At 41.9% G+C, this 15,035-nt stretch overlaps 1 protein-coding gene across 9 annotated transcripts in view; it reads left to right on the forward strand.

Moving 5' to 3' along the window:
* The window catches only part of ptprsa (protein tyrosine phosphatase receptor type Sa), a 147,011-nt gene that overhangs the window by 104,640 nt on the left and 27,336 nt on the right, over positions 1–15,035 (forward strand). For 5 of the 9 annotated variants that reach the window (XM_028404782.1, XM_028404781.1, XM_028404784.1 and 2 more), the window contains 8 exons: positions 4,729–5,322; positions 6,350–6,444; positions 6,606–6,856; positions 6,973–7,060; positions 7,750–7,962; positions 8,073–8,236; positions 9,841–9,956; positions 13,773–13,820. In XM_028404782.1, the coding sequence (XP_028260583.1) occupies positions 4,729–5,322; positions 6,350–6,444; positions 6,606–6,856; positions 6,973–7,060; positions 7,750–7,962; positions 8,073–8,236; positions 9,841–9,956; positions 13,773–13,820 (1,569 nt within the window). The remainder of the gene's footprint in view (positions 1–4,728; positions 5,323–6,349; positions 6,445–6,605; positions 6,857–6,972; positions 7,061–7,749; positions 7,963–8,072; positions 8,237–9,840; positions 9,957–13,772; positions 13,821–15,035) is intronic. The other 4 variants (XM_028404787.1, XM_028404788.1, XM_028404790.1 and 1 more) reach the window with 3 other exon arrangements.

A 15,035-nucleotide genomic window follows, 5' to 3' on the forward strand; every position in this document is an offset into this window, starting at 1 on the left:
GATTTTTCAGACAGATTATGACGGCATGAAAACCCCTTTTGGATCTTTGGTTTTTAGCTGTAAGTATAAAATATTGAAGTCCAATGCATGCCAATGGCATCAAGCCAAGGTACAGGAGCACCCTTTTGTGGGAGCATCTGTGCCAGTTGGCCTCGGGGAGGCAGTGCATACGCAACGGCACACACACACACACACAAACTTTTACATTCACATGTGCACAGAGGCAGTCTCCACCATGAAGCATAAAGTACAGTATACGCAGACCCACACAATACACAACATATCTCACAAACCCTAAATCCATACACAGCTACCTAGATCCTGTATGTGTGTGCATGTTACAGGTGTCTGTGAGCACAACACAACCAAAGGTGTTTGAGTGCTGTCACTCTCCATCCTCCTGTCAGGATAGGCTCACTGATATGCCAGTCCACAGTGTTCTGTTTGTACCGCAGAGGGGAAGCCTCTTTCTTTATTATTATTGCTATTGAAGTGTTAAAAAAAACTGTTTATGCCAAGGGAGAAAGCAGGATGGGTGTTGAGGAGAGGAAGAGTGAAAAACGGGAAGAAGAGTAGGTAAAGAAGCTTTTCTTGTTCTGAGGGATGTAAGGATAGCCAAGTGATTATGAAATATCAAAAATAACATGGAGGTTTCTGAGGTCTGTTACAAGCAAAGAACAAAAAAGAGATTTTTTTTTTACATCTCAGAGGACTGAGCGTGGCCAATGAGTTTAAAACAATGTGTGTTTAGGTGCTTGTTTGTTTGTCTCTAAAGCAAACTGAACAGATTTTAGTACATTTCTGAGGTATATAAATAAACAACGTCAAATGATTAAATTACAGCTGTATACTTACATACAAAGATCAGACTCATATTAGCATCAGCCAATAGAACAACTCGTATAAATAGATCTCATAATATATCAAACCAAGTTCATATTTTCTCTCTTCTCTTCTGTTAATGCACCTATAATCTGGAACACGTTCAATTTATGATGTAAAAAAATGAAATACTGTGGCACAAGGGATTTTGCCTGCATGCCCTTTTATGACACACACACACATAACTTATGCAATAACTCTTAAAATACTTTTTTTAAGCAGCCAGACATGCACTTAAGGAGAACAATGGCCTCCAGATACAATGACGTCATCGTCTTGCTCTTTTGAGGAAACATAAAGGGCTGGAAAGCTACGTCAATACCACAACATCACGACAAACGGAGTGTGTTTTTTCGTGCCACTTAAAAGTCGATTCACATCAACGGCCAAGTCTTTTCATCTTCCAGACATTCCAACAATCCTCTCTGGTAGTTTGGTGTATCAAAAAGTATCCAAAAGATTTTCAATCATATACAAACAACTAGAACTGCACACCTATTTTGTGAGTCGCAAACAACATTTATTCTACTGTTGGAACTGTCTTTGTGTGCTGAATGAAAGCAGGGATTGAAAAGTGGCTCTTCATAATTCATACTTTCCAAACTCTTGAGGAATAAACTTTACTTTGGCCAACATTTAAAAAAAAAAAAAAAAAAAAAAATCTGAGGTAGCCAATTGGAGTTTTTTTTTTTTCATTGACTTTATTGACAAAGTTTAAAATGTTTCTGTCTGAATGTGTGTTCTGCAATCCCATCATTTTAATCTTTCTTGCTCAGATTCATTGCCATGTGCTCTATTGTAAGAGTAAGAAAAATAAGTAGAACTAAACAACAGTCAACAAGTTTCAAACAATAAAATAACGGCAAATGGCAACAGTAGATGGCATCTGAGAATCCGAGAATTCGATTATTTTTAGTTTCTAGTCTTGTCTCTAAGTACACTCAGTATTGATTTTAGGGCATAAAAAAACATATATATACATGCGTTCATACTGACATATTTTTGAAGAATTAAATGTATCAGAACCTATAAAAATGATGTTTAGGTGGCCAACTTTTGATTTGATTTAATTTTTTATTATTTATTATTTACACACATAGAGTGAGATAACATTACTGTGGACCTCTCTCTTTCTCTCTCTCTCTCTCTCTCTCTCTCACTCTCTCTCTCTCTTGCTGTTTTGTGTCTCTCTATCTCTCTTGCTGTCTGAATGGGCCATGAGAAATTCATTGCAGATTTGTCCATGACGCCACCACCCAACCGATTGCTACCCACCGTGAACCCTTTCACATACAGTAGACTTTCCCTTGCCCCTCACATACAGTATGTCCTTGAATGTCTCCATCAGCAGGCTGTAATCAGAGACTAATCTGCGGTGGAGGTTTGAGTTCAAAGCAGAGGAACTTTTATCCAGAATGTGGCAAGGTTAAAAAATCTTATCCTTTAAACAAGCACAGATATGTATTTGTATGTATATGTTGGTATTAGGGTGCATGAGTGTGGTGCACAATAGAGGGAGGAAATGAGAAAGAAACCTGATCGCCCCCTTCCCAGTGAGGCTGAGTGAGTGTCAACAGCAGGCTGTTAATACTGTGGCCTGATGGGAAACGTGCCGGTAGGACCACAAGTAGGGATTGAAACGAGGTCAACCCTGAAGTGGACGTATAGCGAGGAGGGAATGGGGAAGAGGTTAGGAAATGAAAAAAGGGGGATCGGGCAGCAGGCACAGGGAGAAGTAAAGAAATGGGGAAAGTACAGGGAGGAGGGTGTGTTGAGGTGGGGAGGTGCTGATACAGAGGAGAGGAGGAGAGGGACAATCAAGGTGTCCAGAAACCTAGAATCACTCATGTACACACACACACACACACACACACTTGTGCCTCCTCATATCCCTGTTGGGTCCTCTTTGCAGCTGATTGCTCCTTGTCCCCAGTCACCTTCATCATCCCTCATTCACTCATTTTTTACCTCCTCACCAAGCCCTTATTCTCTTTATCATCACCCTCTAGCAACACACACACAAGCACACTCCACACATGAACACTCTCCTGCATCCCCTTCCCTCCCAGCACAAATCTGCAGGCTCAGTACCTGCAATACTTCTCCCCAATGTGCATTCACAAATATTAAAAGTGTTTTGGAGCTACCCATGGCAGCCTGTTGAATTTAGAGGAGAAACACAGACATGTTGAAAAGAAAAAACACGTACACGATCATTATCTCAGATTCTATTTCCTTGATTAGGAGTGAGTGTGAGGGCAGAATAAATAAGCTTCTAAATAACACCAAACAGAGCTAAAGGATGTGAGTATTAGGAGCATTCGTCTCACCCAACACTCTGCACCCCCGTCTTTCCATTACCAGCAAGAGCTTAGCTGACTACCATCTACCCACCCACCCACCCTTCCCTGATCTTCCACCAGCAGTAGTCTTCAGAAAGAATCCATTAGCAAACAGAAATGAATAATAAGAGCAGAGGAATGGGACTGTGTAGAGTGGAAGGCTGGGTGCTGTGGGTTTTTGCTACATGCACATTATAAGACTTGCTTCAGACTAATGTTAGCTTCTCCAAATAACTTGAAGTCCATACCGGGCAACAAGCCAAATAGCTCTGTGTGCAGCTGGAATGGTGATATAGGAGTTGAAACTGGCTGCAAACCAGAGCCGCTATATACTTACATACACACATACATGTGTGTCACATACATAAGTGTCTGTTATGCACATAGATGTAACAGATGTACATGCGGTTTTGAAGCTTGGTGAACTGTTACCCAAATGTGGCAACAGAGTTGGAGCATGAGCAATGCAGACTGGTCACACTATAAAGTAATGATGTACAGAAATGTTTAGCCTACCTACAGTTGTTTAGAATGGAGATATTATCTACCACGCAATTAACCCTAAGGTCTACCAGGATTAACTGGGCCTCGACTGGCGTCTTCAGCAACTGCGGTTTTTGACAGTTCTTCACATCGGCTTCATGTTCCAGCCTCAGAGGTTGCCTCTTGTGATGAAAAAGGGAAATGTATCTGTAATTGTGGTTGTTTAAGATAATAATTAAATGTAGTAGAGTTAAATCGTTTATATTCAGCTTATTCAGCTTTTTTAATTTATGCTGAGAAAGCTCTCGCTGAGACCCAGTTTGTCGACCCATTTGAAAAGCTTCACAAATATAGAGCGATTGTCTGTCTTCCTGCCAAACTTGCATGCGGTAGATATGTAAAAACTACCTGCTTACCTCACTGACATTTGTTAGCCACCACAGTCTTGTATTTCTGACAAAGAACGGATGAAGATGAGTGACTGGAGATGGACTCTATTTACAGGAAGATGGAGCTCAAGTGCGAATCAGGCACACTCATCTCTCACAAAGCTTTTGAATGCAGTTTGAGAAGTGAAGGCTTCCCATAACTGCTGCTGCCTCTATCTCGGTGATGGGGCCTTTAAAAGGAGGGTTAGGATGAGACATGTGTCATCCATAAGAGCAGCAAAACTGGGCCGCTCTGAAGAATGGTGTCTAGACCCCAGGAGTAGATCATCTATTTTACAACAAGAGATGACTACAGCCGACAGAGGCACTGTTCTTTGCTTAAAGTTTTAGTGATGCTTTGCAGAGCTGAAATGATGTTGGCTAGAGCTTACATGTATCATGAAATGGTAATGGGTACAGCAGTCACTCAAGAATTTAAAAGCTGGAGGATCCTCCACATCTCAATGCAACACACTCTGGCTCAGTTCGCAAGGGTGTTAACTGGTGTATGGTTTAAATTACCGTAAGCTTTTTGTCTGTTAAATTCTGTGACACAGATATTAATATTTATTATTTTTTCTTTACCTGCACAGTGCCTGGTCCGCCCTATCTGTCAGTGGCTCAGGACTCAGAGGCAACAGCTGTGGTCCGCTGGGATCCCCCAGACCTCACCAATGGCATGGACCTGCAGGGTTACAGGCTCCAGTTCGGCAGAAACGACGTCCCTCCTTTGGCCACACTGGAATTTTCTCCCCATGAGCGCCACTACACTGTGGGCAACATTCACCGGGGTGCCACTTATCTCTTTAAGATCGCAGCCAAGAGCAGGGGGGGCTTTGGGGAAGAGGCTGTAACGGAACTTAATGTGCCTGAAAAAACGCCAGGGGGATACCCTCAAATTAACGAGGGCTCCAATGTGACCTGCTGCTCTGTGCAGCTGTCCTGGTCTCCACCAGTGCTGGCAGAGAGGAATGGGGTAATCACAGAGTACACTTTGGCCTACAAGGAAACTGGCACCGGAGAAGCACCACGTGAACTTCACCTACCCCCCGGCCTATACAGCTATGTGCTCAACAGCCTCAAACCGAACTCTGCATATGATGTGAAAATACGTGCACACACCAGTGTAGGTCCTGGGCCCTACAGCCCGCCTATCCAGTATCGGACGATGGCCTTTGACCCAGCAGGTAGGGTTTGCCTGTTTCTTTCCCAACAGGGGGTTGGAAATTGGCTAAAAACAATCTGCAACATCACAAAAATTGAAAACTGCCCCACCCCCTCCTTCAACCACCTACACCTCTCCTCAAGACAGAGGACATATTGATAATTTAATTGCTTGCCGTGGGATACTCACTTCACTAACCCAAATCAGGTAAAATGCAAGTCAGTAAGTTATAGTCAGTCATTTTGAGAAAGAGGAGAGAAGCCTAGACTTTCAAGGTAAGTGCTATTTGGTCAGACACTGTCAGTCATTCTTGCAGCCCTCTGACAAGCACACTCACGCAGCTAATGCCATCTCACAACCCCAGTTTTTACCGCAAGGTAGGACCTTAGTCAAATCCAGTCGCTCCAAGAATATGTTTGGACTATTCTAAGAATACAAAAGTCAAATTTTGGTTCTTTATTTTAATTTTGGTTTTGGATTTGTTTCGAGATATCCCTCCCTTTCCTAACTCCCTCCCTCTCCCAATGCCTCCTTCCCTCTTTCCCTGTCCCGTAACAGGACAGCTTGTGGCATGGCATCCCACAGATGCACTGCTGAGGACTGTTGGCATGCTGTGTTTTGGGTCTGTCTCTATGTCCGCGTGGCAGCACATTGGCAGTGCCAACCCAGACTCAGTAGAGACATAGGAACAGTCAGCATTTGTGACCACATGGGTCAGTTGTTAATCATCAAGTGGTTGTGGTTCAAAAACAAAGATGAGGTGGGTTGGCACTCTCAACATGGTAGCCAGTAATGCACACCCTTGTGCTCCATGGGTTTGTCGTCCATGAGTCTTACGTGCTGTGTGTCTTAACCAATGGCGTTGCCCTTCTCACAGCCAATCACAGCTCACTGTTACACTCACTCTCCAATTCAGAGGAACGTTGCAGGGGAAGAGCAGATTTCTTTTCTTTTTTTAACCAAAGGTTCTCCATTGGATTCTGTTTACTTGTTTCATCGACTGACAACAGGCTTTGTTTCTTTTTGTTTTGCATTTGTTCACTCAACAGATGTTCCAAAGAATTTCACTGTCAAGTGGGCCACCAAGACCACAGTGGTCTTAGCATGGAAGTTTTCTGAAAGCAGGTCTCCATACAAATGCACGGTGAGTTTAAAGTCCAGAAGCATTCATAATGTATTCATCATTTGCATATTTTAGTGAATTAGCTCACCTTTAATTCACATTTATTCTTATCTCTTCTGCCATCTGTGCTGGTCAACTCTTCTCTTTAGCATGATTTAATTTTCTCACATATTGAACTCTAGATCGAGTATAACCGTCAGAAGATGGATATAGATGCCAGGCAGCTGAAGGTGTTCATCACCGGGCTGAGACACAACACCACCTATGAGTTCAGGGTAACTTGTCAAGAAAGCATGGACGGTGGGCCAAGACACCGTGTTATAGCCAGAACAGCGCCGCTCATCCTGGTCAAGAAACCGAAGCTGGACATCTACGCTGAGTCCGACAACATCCTCACCATGTCCTTCTTGCCAGTTGACAGCAGGGAATTCAAGTGAGTATAGAGTTGGATTTGATGTTTGTGTAATGACTCTCAATGCCAGAAGGGGGAGACAAAGGTTGCAGGAGACATTGTCATTCATTGTATTTACTTTGGTGATGTGTTTCCAGGAACTTCTATGTCGTAGTTGTGCCTCTTAAAAGGACTGCAGCCTCTGTTAAAAACCTGAAGAACCCTGACGAGATGGACGTGGAAGAGGTATGATCATTTGAAAGCAAGCAAGAGGTGTGCTCATAGAGATGACAGTGAGGTGTACTGGGAGTACAGAGATTGGATGAAGAAAGCAGTATAAACCAATAACAAGAGGAAACTTCTGTGGCTTTAGGGAGGGATTCCAAAGACACATGTTTGTGTTACTAGTGGTTGTATGTGCACACTACATAGCAGAAATAGGCACACACACAGAACACAGACATAAGTACATCTTAGCTATGCTAATTTATCCCTCCAAGCATGCAGAAGAGAGAATTACACAGTCTTCACCCACTCTTCTCATAGCTCGGGGTCACCTTGAGCACCAGATCAACAGCAGCCATCCCTATTGGATTCAGGATTACACACACATTCCCTCTGCTTAGTGTCCGCCTCTGTCTGCAGTTTGAACCGCATGAGAAGGGTTGAATGTTAGAGGGAGGTGTTAGAGCTTGGCTACATGGTGCATCTCCACAGTTAGCAGCTTTTTTTTATACAGTATATTTTCTTTGACTTCAGGTTTTAAGAGTTGAGGACCGAAAACAGTCACTTTTTTTAAGCTTTGCTTTATAAGAAAAACATTTGCATAAGAAAGCAAACATTTGGAGGTCACACTCACCTGTGTGTGTCCTTGCTAAAAGATCTGTTTATTTGGGACTAGACAGAAAGTTCAAATATTCTTTTACGTCAATCAGCTGTTTCGCGAGGTGACCCTAAAGCGTCGCACACGTCGTCAGCTGGCTCAGCTGGACCAGAGGAACCCCTACATCACAGCCTGCTTTAGGCAGCTGCCCCCCAGCTTCACAGTGGGATCTGACCACCGCCTGAGCAGCTGTGAGAACAAGCCTCTTGATCCTGGCCAGGAGTACGTCTTCTTCCTGCTGGCTGAACTCAATAGCACTGCTGGGGTGAGTCATAAGTTCTGTCCAGTTCAACACTTCGTCAAACTGCATTTAACTCTTGTCAGTTTTGTCCATACAGACCTAACCTACCCACTTCTTCCCTTTTCTCTCTCCAGAAAATGTTCGCGACCAGCCCATACACAGACACAGTGGTGACTCCGGAGCTGGTGGTGGACCCTTTGCCAGTAGAAACTGGCGATGGACTCATATGGGTGGTGGGGCCTGTCCTGGCTGTGGTCTTCATCATATGCATCGTCATCGCCATTCTCCTGTTAAAAAAGTGAGTTGGCTTGGGATTAGTAGCTGTTGTGGTGAATGTGATTTAGACTTTACAATGTTAAAAACACTGGTCAACATCAAATGATTGACAAGATATTAATGAATATAGCATGCTTTATATATTCATCAATAGCTTGTCAATCATTTGAAATTCATCAATTATTAGAACTTTATTGAACCCCATCCATATTACTGTGTCATTAAAATACTTTTTTAAATCTTCAGTAGTATGCAATTTTACTTATCAATTAATGTTGAACAAGTTATTTTTTTATTATTATTGAAATTTAAACTCAAGTTATTGGAAAATATATTATTGCATGTAAGAACGCATGTTGAATTTTTGTATCCATAGCTGCATGAAATTTGGAGAACCACGAAATATTGTTGCATGTTAATTTGAGAAAGGGTTTCTTGTGGGAAATGAAACAATGAAAAAAAAAGATGGTTGTGGGAAGTGAGTTGGTTGGAGAAAGAAGAGAGGAGGAGATTCTTTGAGATGGTGCTCAGTGACTACACTAGTCACGCAATCTACCAATCAAGAAATGTCATAAGTATTTATTTATCAGCTATTAATACCTGTTTCCCCTTAAATTATTGCTACATGCTTAAACAGTTATTATTTTACTTGTTAGCTGTAGCTATTAGCCTTCAGGTCCAGTCTGAAGAGTAGTGTAAAACATCACCCTACATACAAGGGAAGACCCTGTACTATATAAAAAGGGGGCCAGGGTTGGTGTGAGCAACACAAGTACAGCTTGCCTAGTGTCAGATGATCCCTGACTGTCTGACCTTGCCTTACCTCCGTCTTGATGGTTAGGGAGAGTAACATCTCTCCTTGGATCTCTCTTTTTCTCTCTTCTCTTCTCTTCCTCTCCACCTCACTCTCCCATCTCTCCCCCCCTGCATCTCTCCCTGGTGAACAGTGTTTCCCGGGTGTGCCCTTGGCCCTGACATTCCCCTCTCCCATCTGTATCTGCACCTTAGTGCACTCACATAACAAACACACATGCACACACTCACACCAATGCATGCGCTTACTTGCACATCCAATAGTCACTTATTCTCATACACTGACACATGTGAGCACACACACACACACACACACACACCTCCTCCAAATGCTGATGAGCTTTATCTCGCTATTTTGCGAGCCCAGCAGCGACCCCTGTGAATTTTAAACTGCTCTCTATTGATTTATCTTTCTTCTTGCCTCCCCCTTTCCCTTTTTTCCTTGTGTGTGTTGTGTTTTCACCATCTTTATATATTTATTTGACTCCTATTGCTTTCTCTGGAAACAGCAAACCTGACAGGTAAGGCTTAGTCTTACTCAGATAAAATGTATTTTACAAGAGAAGACAAAACAGCCTGCCTCAGCAAAAACAATGCCTTTTAATTAGACAGGGTAAAGGAGAATCTCTGCATACTTGATTCTCCTTTTCCCAGTTCACGTGATTTGGTTCCTCGACCTGCTAAACAGCCAGTCGGTTGAGGCTCTTGAGTTCTTAGTGACTGGTCACTTTTTTCAGTTGCATAAAGTGCTCACTAAAAGTTATTTTTCTTGTTTGTGTTTGTATGTCTTCCCCTCTTTGTCTTACACTCCAGTCGCAAAAGAAAAGAGTCCGAGCCGCGCACAAAATGCCTGCTGAACAATGCAGACATTACACCCCACCACCCCACAGATCCCGTGGAGATGAGACGCATCAACTTCCAAACTCCAGGTAGGAGAAAAAAAAAAATTACAGTGAAGAATTTCAATGTAAAACTAAAAAACAACTATACTAAAGATGCAGGTTATATTGGACAAGAGAGCATACTACTAACTACTACAGCAGCCTAAACACACCTCTGTTAGAATGTTTTCACACAGAACGAGGCTCTGCAGGAACTTTTTTTGGAACTTACTAATGGGAAGCAATTAACTGTTGCCCTTTAGCAAAAACATGGCTGTAATACTGAGGTAAAACAGACACACACCAGCACACCATCTTTTTATAGAACACATAGCTTAAATCTGCAGTGATGTGTTTCAAAGGGGACCTATGCTGCTCAAGTCCAACGTAATATTTTAATTTGGGGACTCACCTAGTTTTAAAAAGTCTTTATTTATGTCATCCTGGCCTTTTATACCAACCATCACTGAAAGTTTTCCTTAACTGCAGCAGCACCCAGTAGTTATGTTGTTAATTTCCCTCACAAATATGCAAAACGATTAGAAATGATGCAATTTAAACTTACCTCCAGTGCTTCCATATCACTCTTTTTTGACAGTATCTGCCATCCTAACTCCCCGAAGGCCATATTTATGCGTTTGCCATGTCTTCATGTAACAATTAACCATAACAACTAGTAAGAAATTATATCTATTGTGGGGCAAATCTTTTTTTTGGCCTTCCTGCTTCCAACTTTGTATTTCTTTCGTTCTGAGACGAGCTCTTGTCTTATGTTAGCAACAGAGCACATTCAATCCTGTAATCATTAAGGTCTTGCCTGACATCTTTCTCCTGCCTCCCTGTCAGGCCTGTCTTCTGTCAGCCTGTCTTTCCGTTATCAAACCTACAAGCTGTTATTTGCCTGCAGTGGCATCTACAGCGAGTACAGTTTAAACTGAAGTGAATCTAGTCAGCATTTTTGTTCCCAATTACAGGGTTTGTAAAGAAAACCCGATAGATTTGAAAGTAGTAATCATGATGTGACTGCAGTAGTGTTCTATTGTTCATTTTTTATAGTGTAGCATTAGATCAAGAAGAAAGGGAAACTCCCTACACTTTAAAAGGTGTATTGTGTTTTCAGTTTACCTGTACATTGCTCTAGTTGTGTTTTCTTTCCCAGCTGCATTTAATCTTAACAAGAGTCAAAGACCTGCATTTTAAGACCGTGATCTGTAGTTCAAATGGCATTGGTCTTACATGCCTGAGCAAACTGTACAAATAAAAAAACAGAAGTCTCCAGAGGTGGAATAAACACACCCTGCCTTGTTTTCACTCATTTTTGTGGCTTTTTTTTTGCCTCCCGCCTACCTGTCTCCCAGCTTAGTTGTCTCGCAGCCATCCATCTGTCATCCACGGCCAGTCTCTGTTCCATCAAAAGGCTTGAATTTCAAAATAGAGCATTTCTCCTCAGCTTCCTTGGGAGCTCAGGCGTGCTGCCTTGAGTTTGTATCTTTAGAATAAAAGAAAAATAAAGGCATCTTTATGTCAGAGAAGAAAAAGGGCGAGGATGAAAAGGGAGATGCGCAAAACCCACTGATACACAGGAATGGCGAACTTCATTTCCCTGTCTTCATCTTTATCTTACTTGGTATTCAGAGTCATATCAGTGTTTCTGTATTGGCAATGTTATAATGGCCATTCTTATTGTCTCTTTTACTCATGGTGCCCTCAGCTGTCCTTCCCCCTTCTTTAAATAATAGAAACTCTTGTTACAATCTCTTTCTCTCTTTTACATAACATTCACCAATACATGCTGAGCCTTCTCTTTATATATAACAAGCATTCTCTTTCAACAGCCCTGCCGTTGTTCCGCCGAATTGGGTGCTGTCGTTATCTCCACACCCGGGGAATTTAATTTGAATGGACATTTTAGCCCAATTAAGTGGGCCGGTGAGCATTTGTGAACATCCCCATCAGCTAATAGCGACCATTGTTCAAATGAGCATACTCCCCGTGCAGTTATCTAAGGCTTCGCCAATCCAGCAGAGCATATGCCGCATCGGCAATGTGTGCTCACTGACCCCTAGTGCTGAGGAACATAAAATATGTTTTTGATGAGACTTCCATTGCGTTCTTGCTTTAAAGCCTGAAGGTGAAGTGACAGTCTCACAATGACATCCCATAACTCCTTGGGGTACAGAGTGCCTCGTTTTGTCATTATCTCCATTGGTGCCTAAGGTTTAATTGGCAAATGGGGCCAAAGTAATGAAGCAGCAAAACTCAGTGGATATCTCTCAACCAAGCTATCCCCTTTGTATGCAATTTTTCCCCCACTCTCCTCTCTAATTTTTATTCTCAGACTTTTACTGCAGTTAAAAAGCTGGTAGCAGTGATTGTCATGAGGAGAACCAGCACGAAATATATGTAATTTGAATTTACAGCATTTCACATTCAGACAGAAGTAGAACAAAAACTGCACTGAATATGTATTCTCTATATCTTTTTATATCATATCCCCCAATGCAGCATCACATACAGCACCTTACACCTCCATAACTCCGTCAGAAGAAGTCAGACTTCAGCATGCAGACTGTGTTTTGTAGACACTCATCACACTCAAAACAGCAGCCAGTCACATGCCTGCTTGTTTGTCCAGATTACAGCAACAACTGTAACAGTAATAACTGTAACTCTTCCTCCTCCTCTGCCTCACAGTTCTGATAAAAATACATAAACAGACTTACACATAAACATAATCAGACATGCCTGTACCTCCTTCCTGCTGTGATGAATGACATGTGGAGACAGTGGATCAGAGCACCACCCGCAAGGTTTAATTAGCCATTGTCACAAATCAATTAGGGAGGGGGGGTGCTCATTGTCTTCATCTCTCTCCACTCATTTGGTGCCACTGAGGCAGCGTCCTCTCACAAAGATGAATGGTGAATGGTTAACTCACAAATTAGTTTGTGGAGTAGATGAAAAAAAAATTTGTTTACTTTTTTGGATTCTGACTGATTTCAGTGGATCAAACTTGCTATTTTTTTGGATAGTATAATCCCTTCTGATCAACCACTGGCTCTGCTGATCTGATTTCATCTTTTGCAAAATCTATTTCCCTTCATCTAATGGGCTGGCCACATCCCACAAAAAAACTGCATCTCTTATCCACATGTCCAGTTAATGTCGCAGATGGCTCCTTTCTGCTTGAACAGCTGGGGACACCTGAGCCTACACCCGGACATAACATTGGCTGGCTGCGGCCTCAGAGGATTTTCTTTTTTGGAGCAGATAAGATTTTGAGCCATCACCACACTCCTCAAAGCTCCGACTTCCCATCATCTCCGGCTCCACAGCTGTCAGCCAGGAATGCAGACGCTTTTCCACACCTTTCACTCCGAATGCCTCAGCACCGAGCCACAGACAAAGGAACCTTTCAGAGTTGGTTTTCACCAGCAAACCTAAGCTGGTTTTCCCTTCTCAGACCTTTCAATGGGCCCTTCTAACTGGTGTTTATGAAAGCTTGGAGATAGCGAATACATTTTTTTTTCTTATCCCTGATCTCTGTAATCGTTGATATGGGATTTGGTAGGAGAGGTTTCTCAACAGTGGAAGCAGGGGTTGACACCCATGGCCAACCAGTCAGGGAGCAGACTGTGGCACTAAATTGGTGTTTGTTGGCAGAAAGTGAAGGATTGGTTAGACACTTTTTCATTGCATCATTCAGGCCAAACACACTGAAAGGGTTAAAAAAAATGTAATGTTGCCTTTGTGTTTTACTTCATAGCCTTTTATTGGTTTGCACATTCTGTGTTTTCTGTTTGCTTTTGTGTTGCATTGCAGTCTTTTGAAACCATTTCCCTTATGTTTACTGTCCTTTTGCAGATTCTGGTCTGAGCAGTCCTCAGAGTGAAGCAGATTTTGACTATGAAAGTTAGTCTCAATGCTTTTAGGCTTTGCGTACCAGCTTTCTTTTATATAGACATATTATTTTATATGTTTTTTGTTTTCTTTTATTTGAGCGCTGCTTGCCTCAATTGACAAACACATAATTTGCATTTGTTTTGTTTTTTTGTTTTTTTTTCACATGATGCAGCAAAATTTAAGCACTAATTAATTTTATGTTGGTACACTGGGCTGTTTTATTTTCTTCTATAATTGGATGTCAGTCACAATATTCACGTGGGCTGTTGGCTGTGCATTAATCCACCAAGCATAAATAACCTGTGCGATCACTTCTGCTCATGTATAGATGGTTGAGAGGCATTTTTTATTACAAGAGTACAATCTGTATTATTCCTCTTTTCACTTTCTCCTCTTCCTCACCTCCTTGTTGTTGTTCTCTTTCCTCCTCCTCCTCCTCCTCCTCCTCTTCTTTTACCACCATCACTGCTCCATTTCCATTCTGAACCAACGGGGTCTTTTCTGTGCACGGAGATAACAAGCAGAATTAATTAAAGCGGTCACAAACAATGGCTTGACATTTGATCACCCCCTTCTCCCCGCAAAAGAACCATCCAAGAGAAAAGCTGGTTTCCATTTTTTCCCCTTTCCCCCCCTTTAGTTTTTTGCTTACCCGCAGACAGACATCTTCCCTTTTATATGGAAATACACATCATAAATAGGCTTTTGGAAAGGCTGGTTTGGCTTATCAGAAAGAAAGTCATTATATTTCTCTGGCGCATCAACTGCGAATCAGGAGATTGGAAATGTGTAATTAGGCCCTAGTTTTTGTGTGTGTGTGTTCACTGATCATGCTGCTGATTGCAGTAAAAAAAAGACGTTACAGAAAAATGTGTGTGTAAGGAGTTACGTTATTTAGAGTCAGGAATAACAACAATTCGTCCTTGATTGACTTTGCTCAGTTGAGGGTCACGGCAAAGCCGAGTTTTAGAACCTAAATCTTTTTTTTTCTCAAATAAACACTGCTACGTGCCTTTAGTGTATAAATCACAACAGGAATAATTCCACTGCAATTTACTGAGTTTATTTAACATCAAAACAAAGGATTTGCACACAAAAAAGTACACAGAGGGAAATATTGGTTTAGTTGTGAGGCTCATATAAACATGTGATGAGGTAAAATATCATTTTTAAGGGGATATTTTGGTGCATTTATCAAAAGTCTGACTGAGCCATTGAGATTTG

Source organism: Parambassis ranga, chromosome 4 (assembly GCF_900634625.1).
Source record: "Parambassis ranga chromosome 4, fParRan2.1, whole genome shotgun sequence".
Lineage (NCBI taxonomy): Eukaryota > Metazoa > Chordata > Actinopteri > Ambassidae > Parambassis > Parambassis ranga.